The 15,947-nt window shown below is 33.5% G+C and overlaps 1 protein-coding gene across 6 annotated transcripts in view; it reads left to right on the forward strand.

The window, feature by feature from the left end:
• Positions 1–15,947, forward strand: part of MINDY3 (MINDY lysine 48 deubiquitinase 3) — an 82,467-nt gene that overhangs the window by 10,190 nt on the left and 56,330 nt on the right. For 3 of the 6 annotated variants that reach the window (XR_007131184.1, XM_047754816.1, XM_047754818.1), the window contains exons 2-7: positions 2,011–2,090; positions 5,980–6,040; positions 7,740–7,913; positions 11,177–11,228; positions 12,353–12,467; positions 15,205–15,278. Coding sequence is in view for 5 of the 6 variants with exons in the window: in XM_047754816.1 (XP_047610772.1) it covers positions 2,011–2,090; positions 5,980–6,040; positions 7,740–7,913; positions 11,177–11,228; positions 12,353–12,467; positions 15,205–15,278 (556 nt within the window). In the remaining variant the exon portion in view is untranslated. Of the gene's footprint in view, positions 1–2,010; positions 2,091–5,979; positions 6,041–7,739; positions 7,914–11,176; positions 11,229–12,352; positions 12,468–15,204; positions 15,279–15,947 lie in introns of those variants that run through there. The other 3 variants (XM_047754817.1, XM_047754820.1, XM_047754819.1) reach the window with 3 other exon arrangements.

Raw genomic sequence — 15,947 nt, forward strand, 5'->3', positions numbered from 1 at the left:
AATTAAGACTTTACTTTTTAGAAAAATTTTAGGTTCATAGCAAAATTGTGGGCAGGGTACAAAGATTTCCCACATACCTCTTGTTCCCATAATAGGCACAGCCTCCCCTATTATCATGTACTTCAACCAGAGTGGTACAGTTGTTACAATTGATGAACCTGCATTGACCCATCATTATCACCCAAAGTCCATAGTTTTCATTCTTGGTGTTGTACATCCCACGGGTCTTGACAAAGGCGCAGGGTATGAATCCATCATTATAATATCATAGAATATTTTAACTGCCCTAAAAATCCTCTCTGCTCTATGTATTCACCACTCCCCCTACTCCCTGCTCCTTGGCAGCCCCTGATCTTTTTACTGTCTACAAAGTTTGCCTTTTCCAGAATGTCATATAGTTGGAATCATATGGTTATATAGCCTTTTCAGATAGTTTTTTATTTTTTTTTCATTTAGTAATATGCAATTAAGGGTCCTCCATGTTTTTTTCACAGCTTGCAACCTAATATCTTTTAAAAGCTCAATAATATTCCATTGTCTACATATACTATTTATCCATTCATCTCCTGGAAGATATCTTGGCTTCTTCCAAGTTTTGGCAATTGTGAATAAAAGTGTAATAAGCAATGTGTGCAGGTTTTTGTATGTAGACATAAGTTTTCACTCCTTTGGGTCAATACCAAGGCCCTTTTGGTAGAATCTAAATATGATTGAAGTGTAAAGAGAGAGGAGATGGGATGGAATGGGATCCTCCATTCTATTTCTTACCTCACTTGCTGTCACCTAGTGCCTCGAGCTAGAAACTGCATAGTCAGCTCAAGTTTCTTTTTTACCGAGCCTTTGCCCCAATTGCACATACTCATCAAATCTTAATTTTTGCTTTAAAAATACTCTTTGGATATAGTGTCTTCTCTCCACACAAATGTTACTTTTATTAGTTTGGCACCATCTCTATAGGTCTGTTAAAACAGTTTCTTCCCCATTCTGGCCCTTTAAAAAGGAAAAGAAAAAACAAAACAAAGGCCAGTATGACTCTTACTATTTTAATTAGCACTTGTCTTAGTGTGGCCCTTCCCAGTCCGTCTGCTTTCCCTCCTCCCATTTACCATCTTCCCCCTACCCACCGCACCCCTCTTGCCACCCCCATCCTGCTCTTCAGCTGCATTAAACTTCCCTCTGATCCGTAAATTTGTCCTGCTCTTACCAAATCTTTTTCCTTTAATAAAGGTGTTTTCTTTACCTGAAAGTCATTCTCCACCCCTTGCCTCTCTGGTAAATTTCTATTCAAGGTCAGCCTCAAAGTCTGTTGTGACTTAGGCATAGTCAAGCTTTTCTGTATTCACAACACTCTCTTCATGCTTCTGTTGTAACATGTATTGATTTTAGTAATTATGCGTTCATATATCTCTCTTCACCTGAACTGTCGGCTTCTCCAGACCAGGGACTTTGTCATTCATATATCCTAAATGCTTGGTGTGGTATCTGATGTCATTAAGTGCTTGTGGTATGGATGACTGAATTATAACCATTAGTGAAATTTGGCATATTCCTAGCATGTTGGAGTTGGAAGTGATCATTTTAAAACAAGGTAGACTGGGGTCCAGGGAGATTGAAACTATAAAAGATACTCTCTGAAAAGGGTCCTAAAAATTCTGTTTAAATTTGTGGGTAGACTGTCTAGTCTTCCTTCCAGTAAATTATTTAAAATCAGATTTAGTGTCCTTTTACTGAAGTCCACACTTTCTCTCTGGTCCACTTAGGTCCCTGAGTGCAGAATCATGTGTGTGTACGTGTATATGTGTGTGTTTGTGTGCATTTGGTAGGGAGCCATATCTTTTTCCAAAGTGTTCCTTGATCCCCTCAAAAGTTAAGAACCACTGCATGTGACCGACTTGGAAGATATTTTGCTGTTATGATGAGTGATCTTTCTCAAAGCAAAGTACTTTAACAATTCTTTTAGCTTCTACTTGAATTATGTTTTTAATCTTTACTACTTGCTTTCGTTTTTAGGGTTTGTGTTTAGTGAATCAGAGGGATCTGCATTAGAACAGTTTGAAGGTGGCCCCTGTGCTGTTATTGCACCTGTTCAGGTAACATAGACTACTTTACCAACTCCTTAGAGGGACGTGTTCAAACGTTTCATACTTTTTGTTTTCTGATACCTGTACTCTATGTAATCATGAGGCATGATCAGTTACCTCTTAACGTCTGTTCATACAAATTGCTTTAAATATCCAAAATAAAAATGAATTCAGAACATGAGTAGGTTACACAACAGTGGCTTGTGGCTGTCTTTATTTTTGAGAAAACGTAATATGTGTTCCCTGACTTTGAGAGAATTTAGAAGTAATGATGATGACATCTTTGTTACACGGTGATTCAGTGGAGTAATAACATTTTTATGCCAAAGATAGTTACACCATAGCAGTTGGTACTATTTACATTTGTCTTGTCTATAAAAATGATTTTTATAGAATGTTAAAGATGAGTTAACATTTTCATGGCCTAAAACTTTATCAATTTTTAAAATATGTTGATAGTATATACTGTTGTAGGCTCTAGATTTTGATTTTTAAAATAAAATTAGTAGCCACTGATTTCAAACAATTCCCAAAATAAAAAGCAGACTTTTTTTCCTTTGCATGAAAGATAGGGTTAATCTCACTACATGTATTTGATTCTGATGTGTTGCATTTTTTGAAATTCAAAGGCTAATTTGCTATAAACCATTACGTTATTAAAATGGAGAATTGAATTTTCAGTTTGCTTTAATATTTACAATGTCTAAACAGCAGTGTAACTTCAGAACTGTTATAAAAAGAACCTTGAATTTATTGTTTGTTTTAATCAGCACATTTTGAAAATACATATTTAATGCGATATTTATTATTCATTGGGCATGAAGAATGCATTCCTGAACTGTTAGCTGCAAAGTAAATCTGTCTTCCAAACCTTATACTCCATACATTTACATTATTAAATTTAAAATGTATGAAGTAGAAAAAAATTCCCCTTTATGGTTGATTCTAAAATATGTCTTCTATAGATAATTATTTCTTCTTTAGAGAGTAAAGTTGATAATCTTTTTTTATTAGTAGAATTATTAAAAAAAAGAAAATTTTGAATATTTACGTTTTGCTTGGCAATTACATACTATAAAAAATAAAGTTTAACTAAGAATACTTACTAGAGCTGTTATGTTGCATAACTGAGGCAGATTTTGGGTGCTAGTAGGAATATTACTATCTGAACTTGAAAATTCTTCATCCTGTCCATATGCAAGTTAGACTATATTAACACTGCCCCTTTTGGGCTGTAATAGTACCCTGCAGTCTTTATTGCAAGTCTGTGACTATATAAATGCAAGGTAAACCACAGGAGTTTCATGTTTTATAAACTTCAGTAAATTTCCAAAATGGTAGTTATTTTTGCAAGAGGAGTTGCTATGTAACAAAGGATAATTGTAATGCTCACAATCCTGATGCATCTTTGAAGTAGTACCTTAGTGTCATAGTCACAAAAATGTTTTCAATCATAGAAGAATTGTCTATAGTAATGTTTCAGTGTAAAGACAAAACTAAATTACTATGAGTAAGGAAGGGAAATGAGCAAGTCCAGATACTAAAACTTTTTTAAACTATAAAAACTAGAACATGACACTTTTTGCTAGAAGAAGAGGCATATTATGGAACGAAATAGATAATACAATGGTAGACCACATTACGTAGAATAATTTACCAAGAATTAATCATGAACCATGCAAATCAGAAGTTGAATAAAATGTAGTTTAGTAAGTGTCACTGATATGAATGGTTGATAACTTCAAGGGAAAAAATGAATTTAAGTCATCTCATACTTTATACCAAGTGTATTCTTAATTTAATGTTCAACCTCAGAAAGCTAAAAATAATGTATCATCAACTGTCTAAGAGAAAGGATGAGTCCCAAGCCCAGAAAAATACTGTGATAATGTTAGCAATAAATGAATCTTTCTTATATGAAGAACTTGTACAAATTGGTTAGAAAAACCCTAAACCTCAGAGGTGAAATGGGCAAGTATATGCAGCCATCACAGGTGGAATGATGCTAGACAACCAAAGAATCAGAATGTCTAATCTCACTAGGAATCCAAGAAAGTACAAATAAAACTGTAGCTCTATTCTATTGCTTATTCTTTCTAAACTTAGATATAAAATAATCACGGTTGCCTATAAGGATAGGATGATGCTGGCACATTCAGGTATCTCTATGTAGTATAAATTTGCAGTTTGAGTTAGGGAGGAAATTTGGCACAGTAATAATAATAGTAATGCATATTCTTTGATGCAATGATTGTACTTCTGTGAATCTCTCCTAAATAAATAATCCTTAATATTGAAAAGGTTTTCAAGAAAAAGCATTTTTTTAGAGCAAGTCCAGATGTTTTATCTTTATAGCAATTTTAAAAAAATTGCAAACAACCTCATGTACTGTAATGTAGTTTAGACATGGAATAGTGTTTAAGAAAATTTTAATAGCTTGATACGCATCTAGAGATTAAGAGCTCTAGGTAGGAAATGTGTGGGAAAACAGAAAAATGGAAGCCAATCACATACCCATTTTGCGTCTCACTTAAAATTTAAAATTGCCATGAAAGAAAGTCTAGAAGGACGTATATCAAAATGCTAACAGTGGTTCTATTAGTGGTGAAACAATGGATGTCCCACCTCACCTTTCCAAAATTTGTGATGTAGTTATTTTACTCGATTTTATGATTTTATCAAAATGCTAACAGTGGTTCTATTAGTGGTGAAACAATGGATGTCCCACCTCACCTTTCCAAAATTTGTGATGTAGTTATTTTACTCGATTTTATGATTTTATCAAAATGCTAACAGTGGTTCTATTAGTGGTGAAACAATGGATGTCCCACCTCACCTTTCCAAAATTTGTGATGTAGTTATTTTACTCGATTTTATGATTTTATTTGGAGGAAGTTGTAGTTTTTGTAGTTTTTTTTAGATTTTATTTCAATGAGAATATTATAAAATGTTATTCTTTTTGTTTAAATACTTTAAATTCATTGCTTATTAGGTGCCAGGTACTGTGCTAAGTGTATTAATAGATTATCTCATACAATCCTCACTGCCACCTTTTAAAGTTTGTGCTATTACTATGCTTAGTTAGTAAAGTAATGGAACCAGGATTCCATTGGAAGTCTATCCAGCAGTCTTCTTATCTGTATACTACTGTTTGAAACATTTTTGAGTAAGAATCACCATAGTAACCTTTTTCTGAACTCTGCCCCCTAGAGATACAATAGACTCTGCCTTTGAAATAAACAAGTCAGTTGTCTGGGATGCAAATAGCCCTTGAACTACAGTTTGAGAAGGAAACACTGTTACACACTGAACTAAGTCACTGTTGCAACATAGTTGGCTCACTTAAGGAAAGGTTAGAAACCAGTTTACTTTTGTTTGGAATCTTAAAGCTTTTTGAGTTAAACCAGAAAGTTAGGAGCTCCTTATAATAAAGTGATGGCCCACATACATAGTGATATAGTTGTGTCAACAAATCAGAGCTAGTAGAGCAGAATCACTTTGATATTTAGGTTTCTTTTCCCCATGGAATCAAAGAGAAATGAAGACTTTTTCCTGGTCTGTAGGGCCTTTACTCTGTGAATGGAGCAGTAAACTTACTTAATTTTCCAGTTATGTGGTTCTTTTTCTGAGTCAGTTCTTCTATTTGCCAGAAAATATGTATTATAAAAAAGGAAGAATTGTATGGCTTTAGCATCATGTTTGTAGTAGTATATTTTGAATAAGTAATTATGCTCATTTACTGTTGACTGTGAAGGGAAAACATTTGAGATTTGCATAGCAGTAGTCAAAAGATCAGAAAGGAGGGACGTCTTACTTTTTTTTTTCTATTTTAAAATAAAAGAATGATACAGCTATGTTTTTAATGCATTCTAATAATTATCGCTTTAATTGTATAAAGGCATTTCTTTTGAAGAAGCTCCTGTTTTCTTCTGAGAAGTCTTCTTGGAGGGAGTGCCCAGGTATGATAGCTGTCTTTTTATCAACTTTTGCTCCATTTTCTATTGTAGAAATGATCCATGCAGCATTCATCGGCAGTATTTTAGTTGACATTGTCTATCTTTAAAAAGTAAGCTATCAATGGGTTATTTTTTTTTTTTTTTGCTGAGGTTTACTTTTTAAATGTTTCAGAAAGTTTCATGGACGACTCCAGAATTTAAAAGGTGCATTTCCAAATTTGGTTTTCCTAGGCAAGAGGTATAAGACAGGATATTATAAAAACTAAGGGGAAAAGCCTTTATTTCATTTCCCTGAACTGTTCAACAATATGATGCCATAAGGAACGGCCATTTATGTTTGTTTTACCTTATTTAGCTTTGAGTGAAAACTCAGGATTATCTTTGTATTCTTGCATCTTTTAATATAATGCCTTACACAATTCAAGTAATACTGCAGGTAATTCTGAATTAAATCACAAATCAAGCTGTCATGGCTTCTGCAGTTTGATTAAGTCTGAGAGCTATATGTGCTATCTGCTAATAATAAACATTTGCATTCCTCTTGACAGTTTACAAAGATATTTCCTTCACTTAACATATTTTATGCAAACTCACAATAACTGCTGGAAGAAGGGAGGATGTATTATAATCGCAGTTTTGTATGTAAGGGCAAAACAGCCTCCACTCCAAACCATGCACATAGAATCTACTAGTGGATTAAGAGTTAAAGCGTCACTGTCATGTGTTTTTAATTAATGAATAGGCTGAAATGCAAAATAAATTTCAGTAGAGAAGAAACTATTCAAAAGATGCTATTAACATGGTCATTATAATTAATAATATTTATAGTATTTCTTGCATAGAAATATATTCATGTTGATAAAAAATTTATGTAGCATTGTCATAAATGCCATAAATGCTCTAGTGGCTATCAAGTGAATGGCACAGGTCCTGCCTTTAGAACTTTAAATCTATCAGGGGAGAGATAAACCTCCCTGTAGCATAAAATTTTACATCAGATGTATATACCTCTTTGCCCCTTTGTTTGTCAGGGAGTAGGACTACTTCTAGAGATTAATACTGCTTGAAAGGGGGAGGGTGGCTAAGGTTCAAGAAGAAACTGAGCTTTTATACTATTTTCCGTAAACATCTAATGCTCTGATCACTGCAGTACAGCATCAGTAGTGTCTGCATTATGAAGCATAACCGCAGTGGCCTCCGCTAATGGAATGGATTGTGACATTGGTGTGTGCTGACAGTTTAGGATCTCATTATTCTCACCTCTTTGGGACAGGGAGATCAAAGACATGAGACTAACTCAGAAACAGGAAAAACAGAGGTCTCAGCAGGCTCTTACATTGTGCCTGGTTCTACAAAAAAGGAATCCTCGTGGTTTAAATGCTCCATTTGCAGCCTAAAAATGGGGATGATTAGATTAATATCAGGTTATTTCATATAGCATATCCTTTCTTCTGATTAATCCTGCGTTTTCCAGGATCTTTTTTCTCATTAATGGAAATATTTAATAGAGGTGATGTTTTAACCCTCAAGCACGTTGTTTATCTAACCTCTAACCTCTAATTTAAGGTCAGTTGTTGAATTTTTCTCTGCTAAAATTACTTGATTTTCATTATTCAGTTAACGCATTCTTAATATTGTTATTTATGACAGGATTTTTTTCCCCAAAGAAAACCATTATAACTTATACTTTGGTTATTTTTAGAGGAAGAGCGGAAGGAACTCCTTTGTCATACCTTATGTGATATTTTAGAAAGTGCTTGTTGTGACAACTCTGGATCATACTGCTTGGTTTCATGGTTAAGAGGAAAGACAACTGAGGAAACTGCTAGTATTTCTGGGAGTCCTGCACAGTCTAGTTGCCAAGTGGAACATTCTTGTAAGATACACTTTTATTTCCTGAAATAATTTCTTGTACGTTTGTTTTACTGAAACTATTGAAATTTTTAAAGTAAAAAAGATATAAATTTTTTATAAGGTCTCTCTTTTTTTTTTTTTTTAGCCTAAGCTTAATTCATGAGTTTTGTTAGTTTTTCATTTCCCTTTTGATTATTTTAATTTCTGGAGGATATTACATTTATTTTTTCTTTCATTTTTGAAAAAAAAAATAGGGAATGCATCTCCTAAACTTAGAAAAAAATTCTAGTTAATTTCTGCTTAATGACAGTCCCTTTTGAGCTTTGGAACTCTCATTTAGAAAGCTTAAAGAACGTATTTCTATAGTCTTTAGTTTCAGATACCTTAATGTTTTCTTTGGTGTTGGGAAAAAGAGGGTTGTTTTGTTTGGTATCTTTAGTTGCTTTCTAAAGCAAAGATGGAGACATTTTTCTTCATGACACATTGCTTTTCTTCCTGTACTTTTTGGACATTGTTACTATATATGAATTATTTTAAGGTGGTTTTAATTGTGAATTTTAATTTTTCCTTCCTTAAGGTTTCATAAATAGAAGATTTTTCTTTAAAATAAAATAAATAACAGCTATTCTTACTTACAGAAATTATATAATCTGTGGTCTTTTAGTATTTGAAAATTCTTTGGTAATTGAGCAAAAACGTGCCAGAATGAACTAGTAAAGTGGAGACTTCTGGTGGCACAGAAGCTAGATAAAAAGAGTTGCTTTTCTGGTTTTCTTTTCAGGAATTATCTTACTTTTAGGTGGCTTTTGATAATTAGTAGTTCCAAGTCCGATATGTTGAATAAGTGACTCATTCTGCCTGTAGTGTGTTCCATTAACTATCATCTCTGCGGAAATTGTTTTTAAAGAAATTGGACACCCAATTTCTAGAAAGTAAATTTCAACCCTGGTGATTACTGGGGTGACAGATGTCACAGCCAGATCGGCCTCACATTTGAAAGTAAATTTCAATTGGTTGTGATAAACCAACTTTTATCTTGCTTTCCCTAGAGGATGGTCTATGGGCACATTGTCTCCTTGAGCTGAAATATCTCTGTGGTGTCAGCATCTTTTTTCTTTTATCTTTGCAGTTACAGTGGCAAATTCTACTAGTAGTACATTCGCAAGGAATAATTTTTAAAATTTAAACAGTTCAATGACATTTCCTTTTCAGGCCTCTTAAACCTATAGCCTTTCAAAAAGAATTTAATGTATTTTCAGCATTGATGACAGTTGGAGCAAACAAGTAGGAAATATTCACAAGATTGATAGTTAAAAATGTCATTAAGACTCGTTTTAAAATATTTTCCAGGTTTTACTGAGTTGCATATAGGCATATTTAGTAGTTTTATTTAGGATATTACAATTTTAATAGGAATAGTTGGACTAATTAGAACTTGCTTTAAGGAATATGTGCTTAAAATTGGTCTATATATTAATATGGAAGAAACTAGTAAGGTCTTTATTTGTAACATTTTCCATTATTATCTTAGTAGTCTGTGCTGTACATTTCTATGAGGGTAGGTTAATGGTCTCCTAATGCATTATCTTTGTTATTTCAGTAATTAATGTAGGTGGGTGTATTATATTGGATTCCCATCCAAAAAATATTTTAGTGATTTTTCAATTTACTTTGTCTCATTTTAAAATGGACATGAAATAAAACTGTATTTTAAATTCGCTTTTAATATTGTATAAATTTGAAAAGTTTAAATAACTGAAAACTTGAAAATTCACTTTAGATGTTAATAGATGAACTTATATGAAGATCTTTATTCCATATAACAATCTATTTTACCTGTTCTTTCCTTTATTCCCAATTATGTTCTTTTTCTTGTGTTTTATATTTTTCCACCATCCTGCCTGCTAAGCTTTTTATTTTGCTTGCCTCTTTTCTCTAAATTTCTTTTTTCATGTCACCTTTCATAGTATATACCCAGTAAAATTATTTTGATGATTAGGAGTTTCAGAATAATTAATACAGTTTGGAAATGTTTAGATAGAATTTTCATTTTATCTCAAAATTTTAAATGTGGAGTGTTTTTCCCCTTGTCAGTATTCCATTCTGTACAAACATTAATTTCATTGGCTTGTGTGGTGTGTATAGTTCTAGCTTTTGGTTACGCACTTTTGTTTGCAATAGTGAATACTCGGGTTCAATTTCAGTTTGTTTCCCACACAAATCAAAAGATTATTTAAATTAATCCATTTGGACTTCTACAACTTTTCAAAAGTAATTTGAAACATCTGAAAATCAAAACTGAACTTTGGAAGCTAGAATAATGTGACGTTTTAAATTGTAAATCATACTTTTAACTTTGAATTCATATTGAATCAATTTCTTCGATTCTCTAGTGAGAATTAATATTTGAAAGTACTAAGATTTCCTTTATGAAACATAAATGGAATTGTTCATTTTGATAAATTATAGTAGGCCTTTTGATTCACGTAGATATTTTTGAGGACTTCCTCTTTGCAGAGCCGAGCCGATCTAGGTTCAGATATCAGCTCTGTTTATTGCTTTGTGCTCATGGGAGGAACCTTCTCTGGGCCTCAGGTACCTTTTCTATAAAATGGGATACTAGGTTTGTTGAGGATTAAATGTGGTTAAGTCCCATAGAGCACTTAGAAAGGGGCCTGGCACTTAGAAAAGTGCTATGTAAATATTACCTTTGGTTTAAATAAAAAAAACTTATAATTGTACTGTATTAATAAACATAATCTTAACTTACAAATAAACAAGGAAACAAACTTAAAGCTGTCGTTGAACCTGTGTACTTTCAAAGTGCTCTTACCGTTTTATACACATTTGTTTAGTAATTAAGCATCAAGCCCAAAGATTTTATATATGAAGGAGAAAAGTTAGCTATGAGGATTTTACTTGGCCCTCTGAATTGAAAGATAATTTAAAAGTGCAGGACACATTATAATTTTGTGTGAAGCACTATGATTGTCAGTAATTTCTCATATTTCATTAACTATCCCAGCACAACTGAATTAAAAAGAAATGTTTATTATCTAATCACCCTTCTACACTCTCATGTTAAATCCATTTTAGTTATAATCATGGTAACTAAGATGTTGAAATACAAATTTATGTTATAGTAAAGGTGAAAATAAACAGAATTTTAGGGGAGTGAGGAAAGAGGGAAACTTTTGATTGCTTGAAAGTATTTACAGCCTGCTGTGTGTATCTTGTGTCATTTATTTGCCATGTGTAGTGCTGAAAAGTGTCTTTTATGTATAGCTGCCTTGGCTGTCGAAGAGCTTGGCTTTGAGCGATTTCATGCATTAATTCAGTAAGTAACATTGGAACATTTAAAATACTTACCTTGTGGACACATTGACATTTTAAGTCTATTCATACTGTGGAAAGGTACTTAGATTTATATGCTTAAGGATTAGTTTGTTTTCAAATTTAAAAAAAAGAATAATTTATAAATGTGTACTTAAAATATTCTGATTTCTAAGTTAACTGTCAAAATACACTTTTTTATAACATTAAAGCCTTTTTCATCATAATGAAAGAAATCATTTTAGCTTAGTGTTTCTTTGTTTTAAGTACATATAGCAATTTCTAGTAGGATAAATATTTGTATTATTATTTATTATTTGCCCAAAATATGCTTTCTCTAATTTTCATTAAAAGTACTGTATTTTCACTAGAGTATGTAAATTTTTTGTTACGAAATAAAAGGTAAGGATAGCTACATCAGTAGAATCTGGTTTGAAATATAACATCATTTTAAAGGAAGCTGCAAATGTACACCTTATCTTTGGTGTTCAGATATTTGTTAAATAATTTTCAGGCATTAAAAGTTAAGTTCTCTGGAGTTCCCGTCGTGGCTCACCAGTTAACGAACCGTGACTAGCATTCACGGTTCGATCCCTGGCCTCAGTGTGGGTTACAGATCTGGCGTTGCTGTGAGCTGTGGTGTAGGTCGCAGACGTGGCTCGGATCCTGTGTTGCTGTGGCTGTGGTATAGGCCGACAGCTGTAGGTCCAATTAGACCCCTAGCCTGGGAACCTCCATATGCTGTGGGTGCGGCCCTAAAAGGCAAAAAGAAAAAAACAAAGACCAAAAGTCAAGTTCTCTTTTTATTAACCATATCTTAGAAGAGGGACTCAGTCCTTAAATAACCGTATTAACGTTGAAGAAGCTATTGATGCCAGACAATTCACCTAAGAGATGTAAAGTTTTCCTACCAATTAGGCATTCTCTGTTTTAATGTTATCTATTATATGTGGTGACAATTGTCAGCAGTAGCTTTTGCTTTTCATGGCTAAATTTTTATTTGAAAATTTGAGACACAGAAATCTCCTGTTTGTATGTATGCATTTTAATGTAGAAGATAAAGTTTTTTCATTTATGAATATAGTCAATATCACCATGGTGTTAACATGTAATATTTTTTCCCCCCAGAAAAAAATCATTCAGAAGTTTATCAGAATTAAAAGATGCTGTCTTGGACCAGTATTCAATGTGGGGAAACAAATTTGGAGTATTGCTTTTTCTGTATTCTGTGTTACTGACAAAGGTTTGTTAAAGAAGTTGCTTCTTCTGGTTTTTATTAGTTTGAGTTCAGTATTTGTCCTGGTGTGAAAAGAAATTTTACTCTTTGTTTCTCCCTCAAATTTATTTATTTTTTGGCCATGCCTGTATCATGCAAAAGTTTCCAGGTCTGGGGATCAGACCTGTGCCACAGCAGCGACCTGAGCCACAGCAGTTGCAGTGCCAGGTCCTTAGCCTGCTGTGCCACCAGGGAATGCCAAGAAATTTTATTCTCCAAGAAATTTTATTCTTGATGCTCTTCCTAAATCTCAAAAAATCTCCTAGTCTGATGATGAATAATCAGCCTCTTCTTCTTCACTCACTTGTTACTTAACCACTTTTCAACTTTCACCCTGATGTTCTGGAGCACAGAGGTTATCAGTAATGTTCTAATTATGAAGTTGAGTCAGTTCTCCTGAATTTTATTTTCTTTGCTCTTAGCAGTGTCAGGCACTTTAACCCCTTAACCCTTTTGGAAGCTGTTTATAACCCCCATACTGTTTAATTTACCTGATAAGTTACTATACTAGTTCTCTTTCTCTAATGCTTCATAATTACTTTTTTGTTTATAGGTTCATTTCCATCTTTACCTGTTACTAACTTCCTTTATGCTCTTAGCTGACCTTCATGTAGTTAATCCCAACGTGTACACTTAGAGTTCTTCCCTTTTCTCTAGCAGCCTGTTAAGTCCAGTTACCCTACTAGATTTGCCCTGTCTGAAATTAGACTTTGTTCGTTGACAAGTGTTTATTGAGCATTGACCCTATGCTAGCGACTAAACTTAAAATACCAGATACAAATTTTTTTAATCAACTCTCTTCAGTGTAGTAAATGAAGAAATGGGCACATTAATAGTTACTTCCATTATGGCAGTGTTTTGGGGGGTTTTTTTGGTGTTTTTTTTTTGTTGTTGTTGTTGTTGCATGCATAAAGCATGGTGGGAAAATAGGAAAAGGCGTTCATAGGTTCATTTGATGGAATCAAGGGCTGACTAACTGTAGGGAACATTTAATGGATGAGAAGTTTTTTAGATGGAATAGCTGTGGGAAGATATTTCAAGCTATGGGAACAGCAAGTATAAAGGCATCATAAAGTGGAGATATAACACACATTTGGGAAACTATAAGCACTTCAGTATTAATGCAACATAATATAACAGAGAGGCAGCTGTGGAAGATGAGACTGTGCATTGATGTAGAAAAGGCTAAGACTATGAAGATGCTTGCATACTGTGCAAAAATTGGAACAACACAAAAATTATAAACAATAGAGTAACAAGAACTTTTTGTCAATAGAAGATTTTTAAAATTGGGGTAAGAGTTGTGCTGGAGGGAGTTGGTTTGTGAAGTCTAAGTCTAGAGTCAGGAAAACTGGAAAAGTAGTTACTGAAATAGGTGAACCTAAGTTATAGCCATGACCATGGAAATGGGAAAGAAAAGGAGCACATTTAGAAGCTTGTTTCACATTTAGAATTTTTAAAACATTTAGACAATATTTAAGAGAAGTAAAAGTACTTGGTAGTTGGTTAGCCATGGGGAATGGCAGAGATGGAGGTGTCTGGGATGACTCGTTTCTTATGAATTCACCTTGACTGTTCAGTATTTTCCCAGTTTCTTGTGCTGAAAACTTTTGATACCTCTTCTGTCTCTTGTCCTTTAGAGCCAATAAAACCGTCATGCCTAGCTCTTCTTCCTTGAGCTGGTCTTTGAATTGATCTCCCCTCTCTGACCAGTGGTTGTGTCACTTGTTCCTGTCATTCATCATGGCTTTATCATAGTCTGTTTTGTATAGTTGTTTCCAAGGAAGGCCAGTATAAGATCTCCCACTCGTTTGTATCCTTCTGTAATATTTACACAGTCATTAATATTTTGATTGTTGATTAGCATCTCTTTAATTCTTAGAAATGGCATGTAATAGAACCAGTAATTAAAGTTTGGTGAACTGCGCAATAAATGGCAGTTTAATCTCTGTAATTTTGGAATTGAGGGAGCTAAAATGCCTAGGTCTTTCTGTAGACACCCAGTATCTAGACCTTTAGGCATTTGGGCTCTTTGGCAGGGGTGGGAGGGATGGTTAAAAATATCAGAAACTTGGCTTTCAAGAAAATAAGAAACTTCCTGCCCTCCTAGTTTATGTTTTATTTTGTAAGTGTCCATTTGAATTATGTAAGGACACACAACCAGAAGCAAACCTTCTATTTTCTTTTGTACCAGATATACCTTTTGTGTATGTAAATTTATAGCATTATCAACACTCACGTGTATGTATTTGGTATCAATAATTTTTTTTTAATGACCTAAGAAAATACATCAGAAGCCATAGCAGGTATATTAGTTTCAAATTTAGTTTTGCCTGAAATTAAATGAGTTTAACCTCTGGGTGCAATTTTCTCTCCCTTCCTTTTGAAACTCAAGCTTTCTGTCTCTGTAACCAACATACCAACGTTGGATCTGTTACCTGTGTTCTTCCCCCCCCCCCCCCCCCCCCCCCGTATTCTTATGTAGAGGTCACGAAAGAAAAAAAGAGCCTTAGAGAACTACTACTCACCATTATCATATTAAATGTACCCCCCCCCCAATTTCAAATCTGGGTAATTCTTTGGGAGAAAAGTTACTTAAATTATTGTGTTTCTTTAATCCATAGTAAAAACTGGTCATTTTTAAACCACCATAATTTTCATTTTTAGTTTTTAAAATGAGCTAATAAATTCTTGGTTTCCCTAGGGCATTGAAAACATAAAAAATGAAATTGAAGATGCAAGTGAACCTTTGATAGATCCTGTGTATGGACATGGCAGGTAATTAACTAAAATCTGTTAATTCCTCATATAGACTTTCATTTTCAGGGACTCAAAAAAAAAATACTACTGAGTCAGATAATTTTGTCAGCATTGACAATATAATGTCTATGAATTTGAGCAGTCTTGTGCTTTATGCGTTGTTTGCTTTAGGTATAAAGTGTTAATTTCCACTTTAGGTTTATGTGAGCATTGCATTTATTATAGCAAATATTTTGTTTTACGGTGGTAATGGGGATATTTTAACAAATTCTGCTTGATATTCCATTCATGAAATTTTTTAATAGGTAAATTGTACTCATTTTGACTTAGAAATAAGTATATCCTTTCCTGTTTGTTAATGCTTTCCTGCCTGAGAGGAAAAAAATTTGTCTTTATTTTTCTTTAAGAATACCCTCCCACTCAAGCTTTTTATAGCTAGTTCTGCTATAATTGATAACACAGTGATCAATTGTTAACCCACTCTAAAATATGTCATCTCCTTCAGATATTTCTGCCTCAGAGGTTAAAATTCACATATCTTTCATCAAACACAGAAGACTAACAATAATATATGTATTTTTAGATAATTATAAATATTAGGTAAATTATCAGTCTAAGTACCCTTTATTTTTTTTCGTCCATTTAAATACACTGTCTTGGATAAAGTTATTAAATTTATATGAATGT

This window comes from Phacochoerus africanus, chromosome 12 (assembly GCF_016906955.1).
Source record: "Phacochoerus africanus isolate WHEZ1 chromosome 12, ROS_Pafr_v1, whole genome shotgun sequence".
In the NCBI taxonomy this organism is placed as follows: domain Eukaryota; kingdom Metazoa; phylum Chordata; class Mammalia; order Artiodactyla; family Suidae; genus Phacochoerus; species Phacochoerus africanus.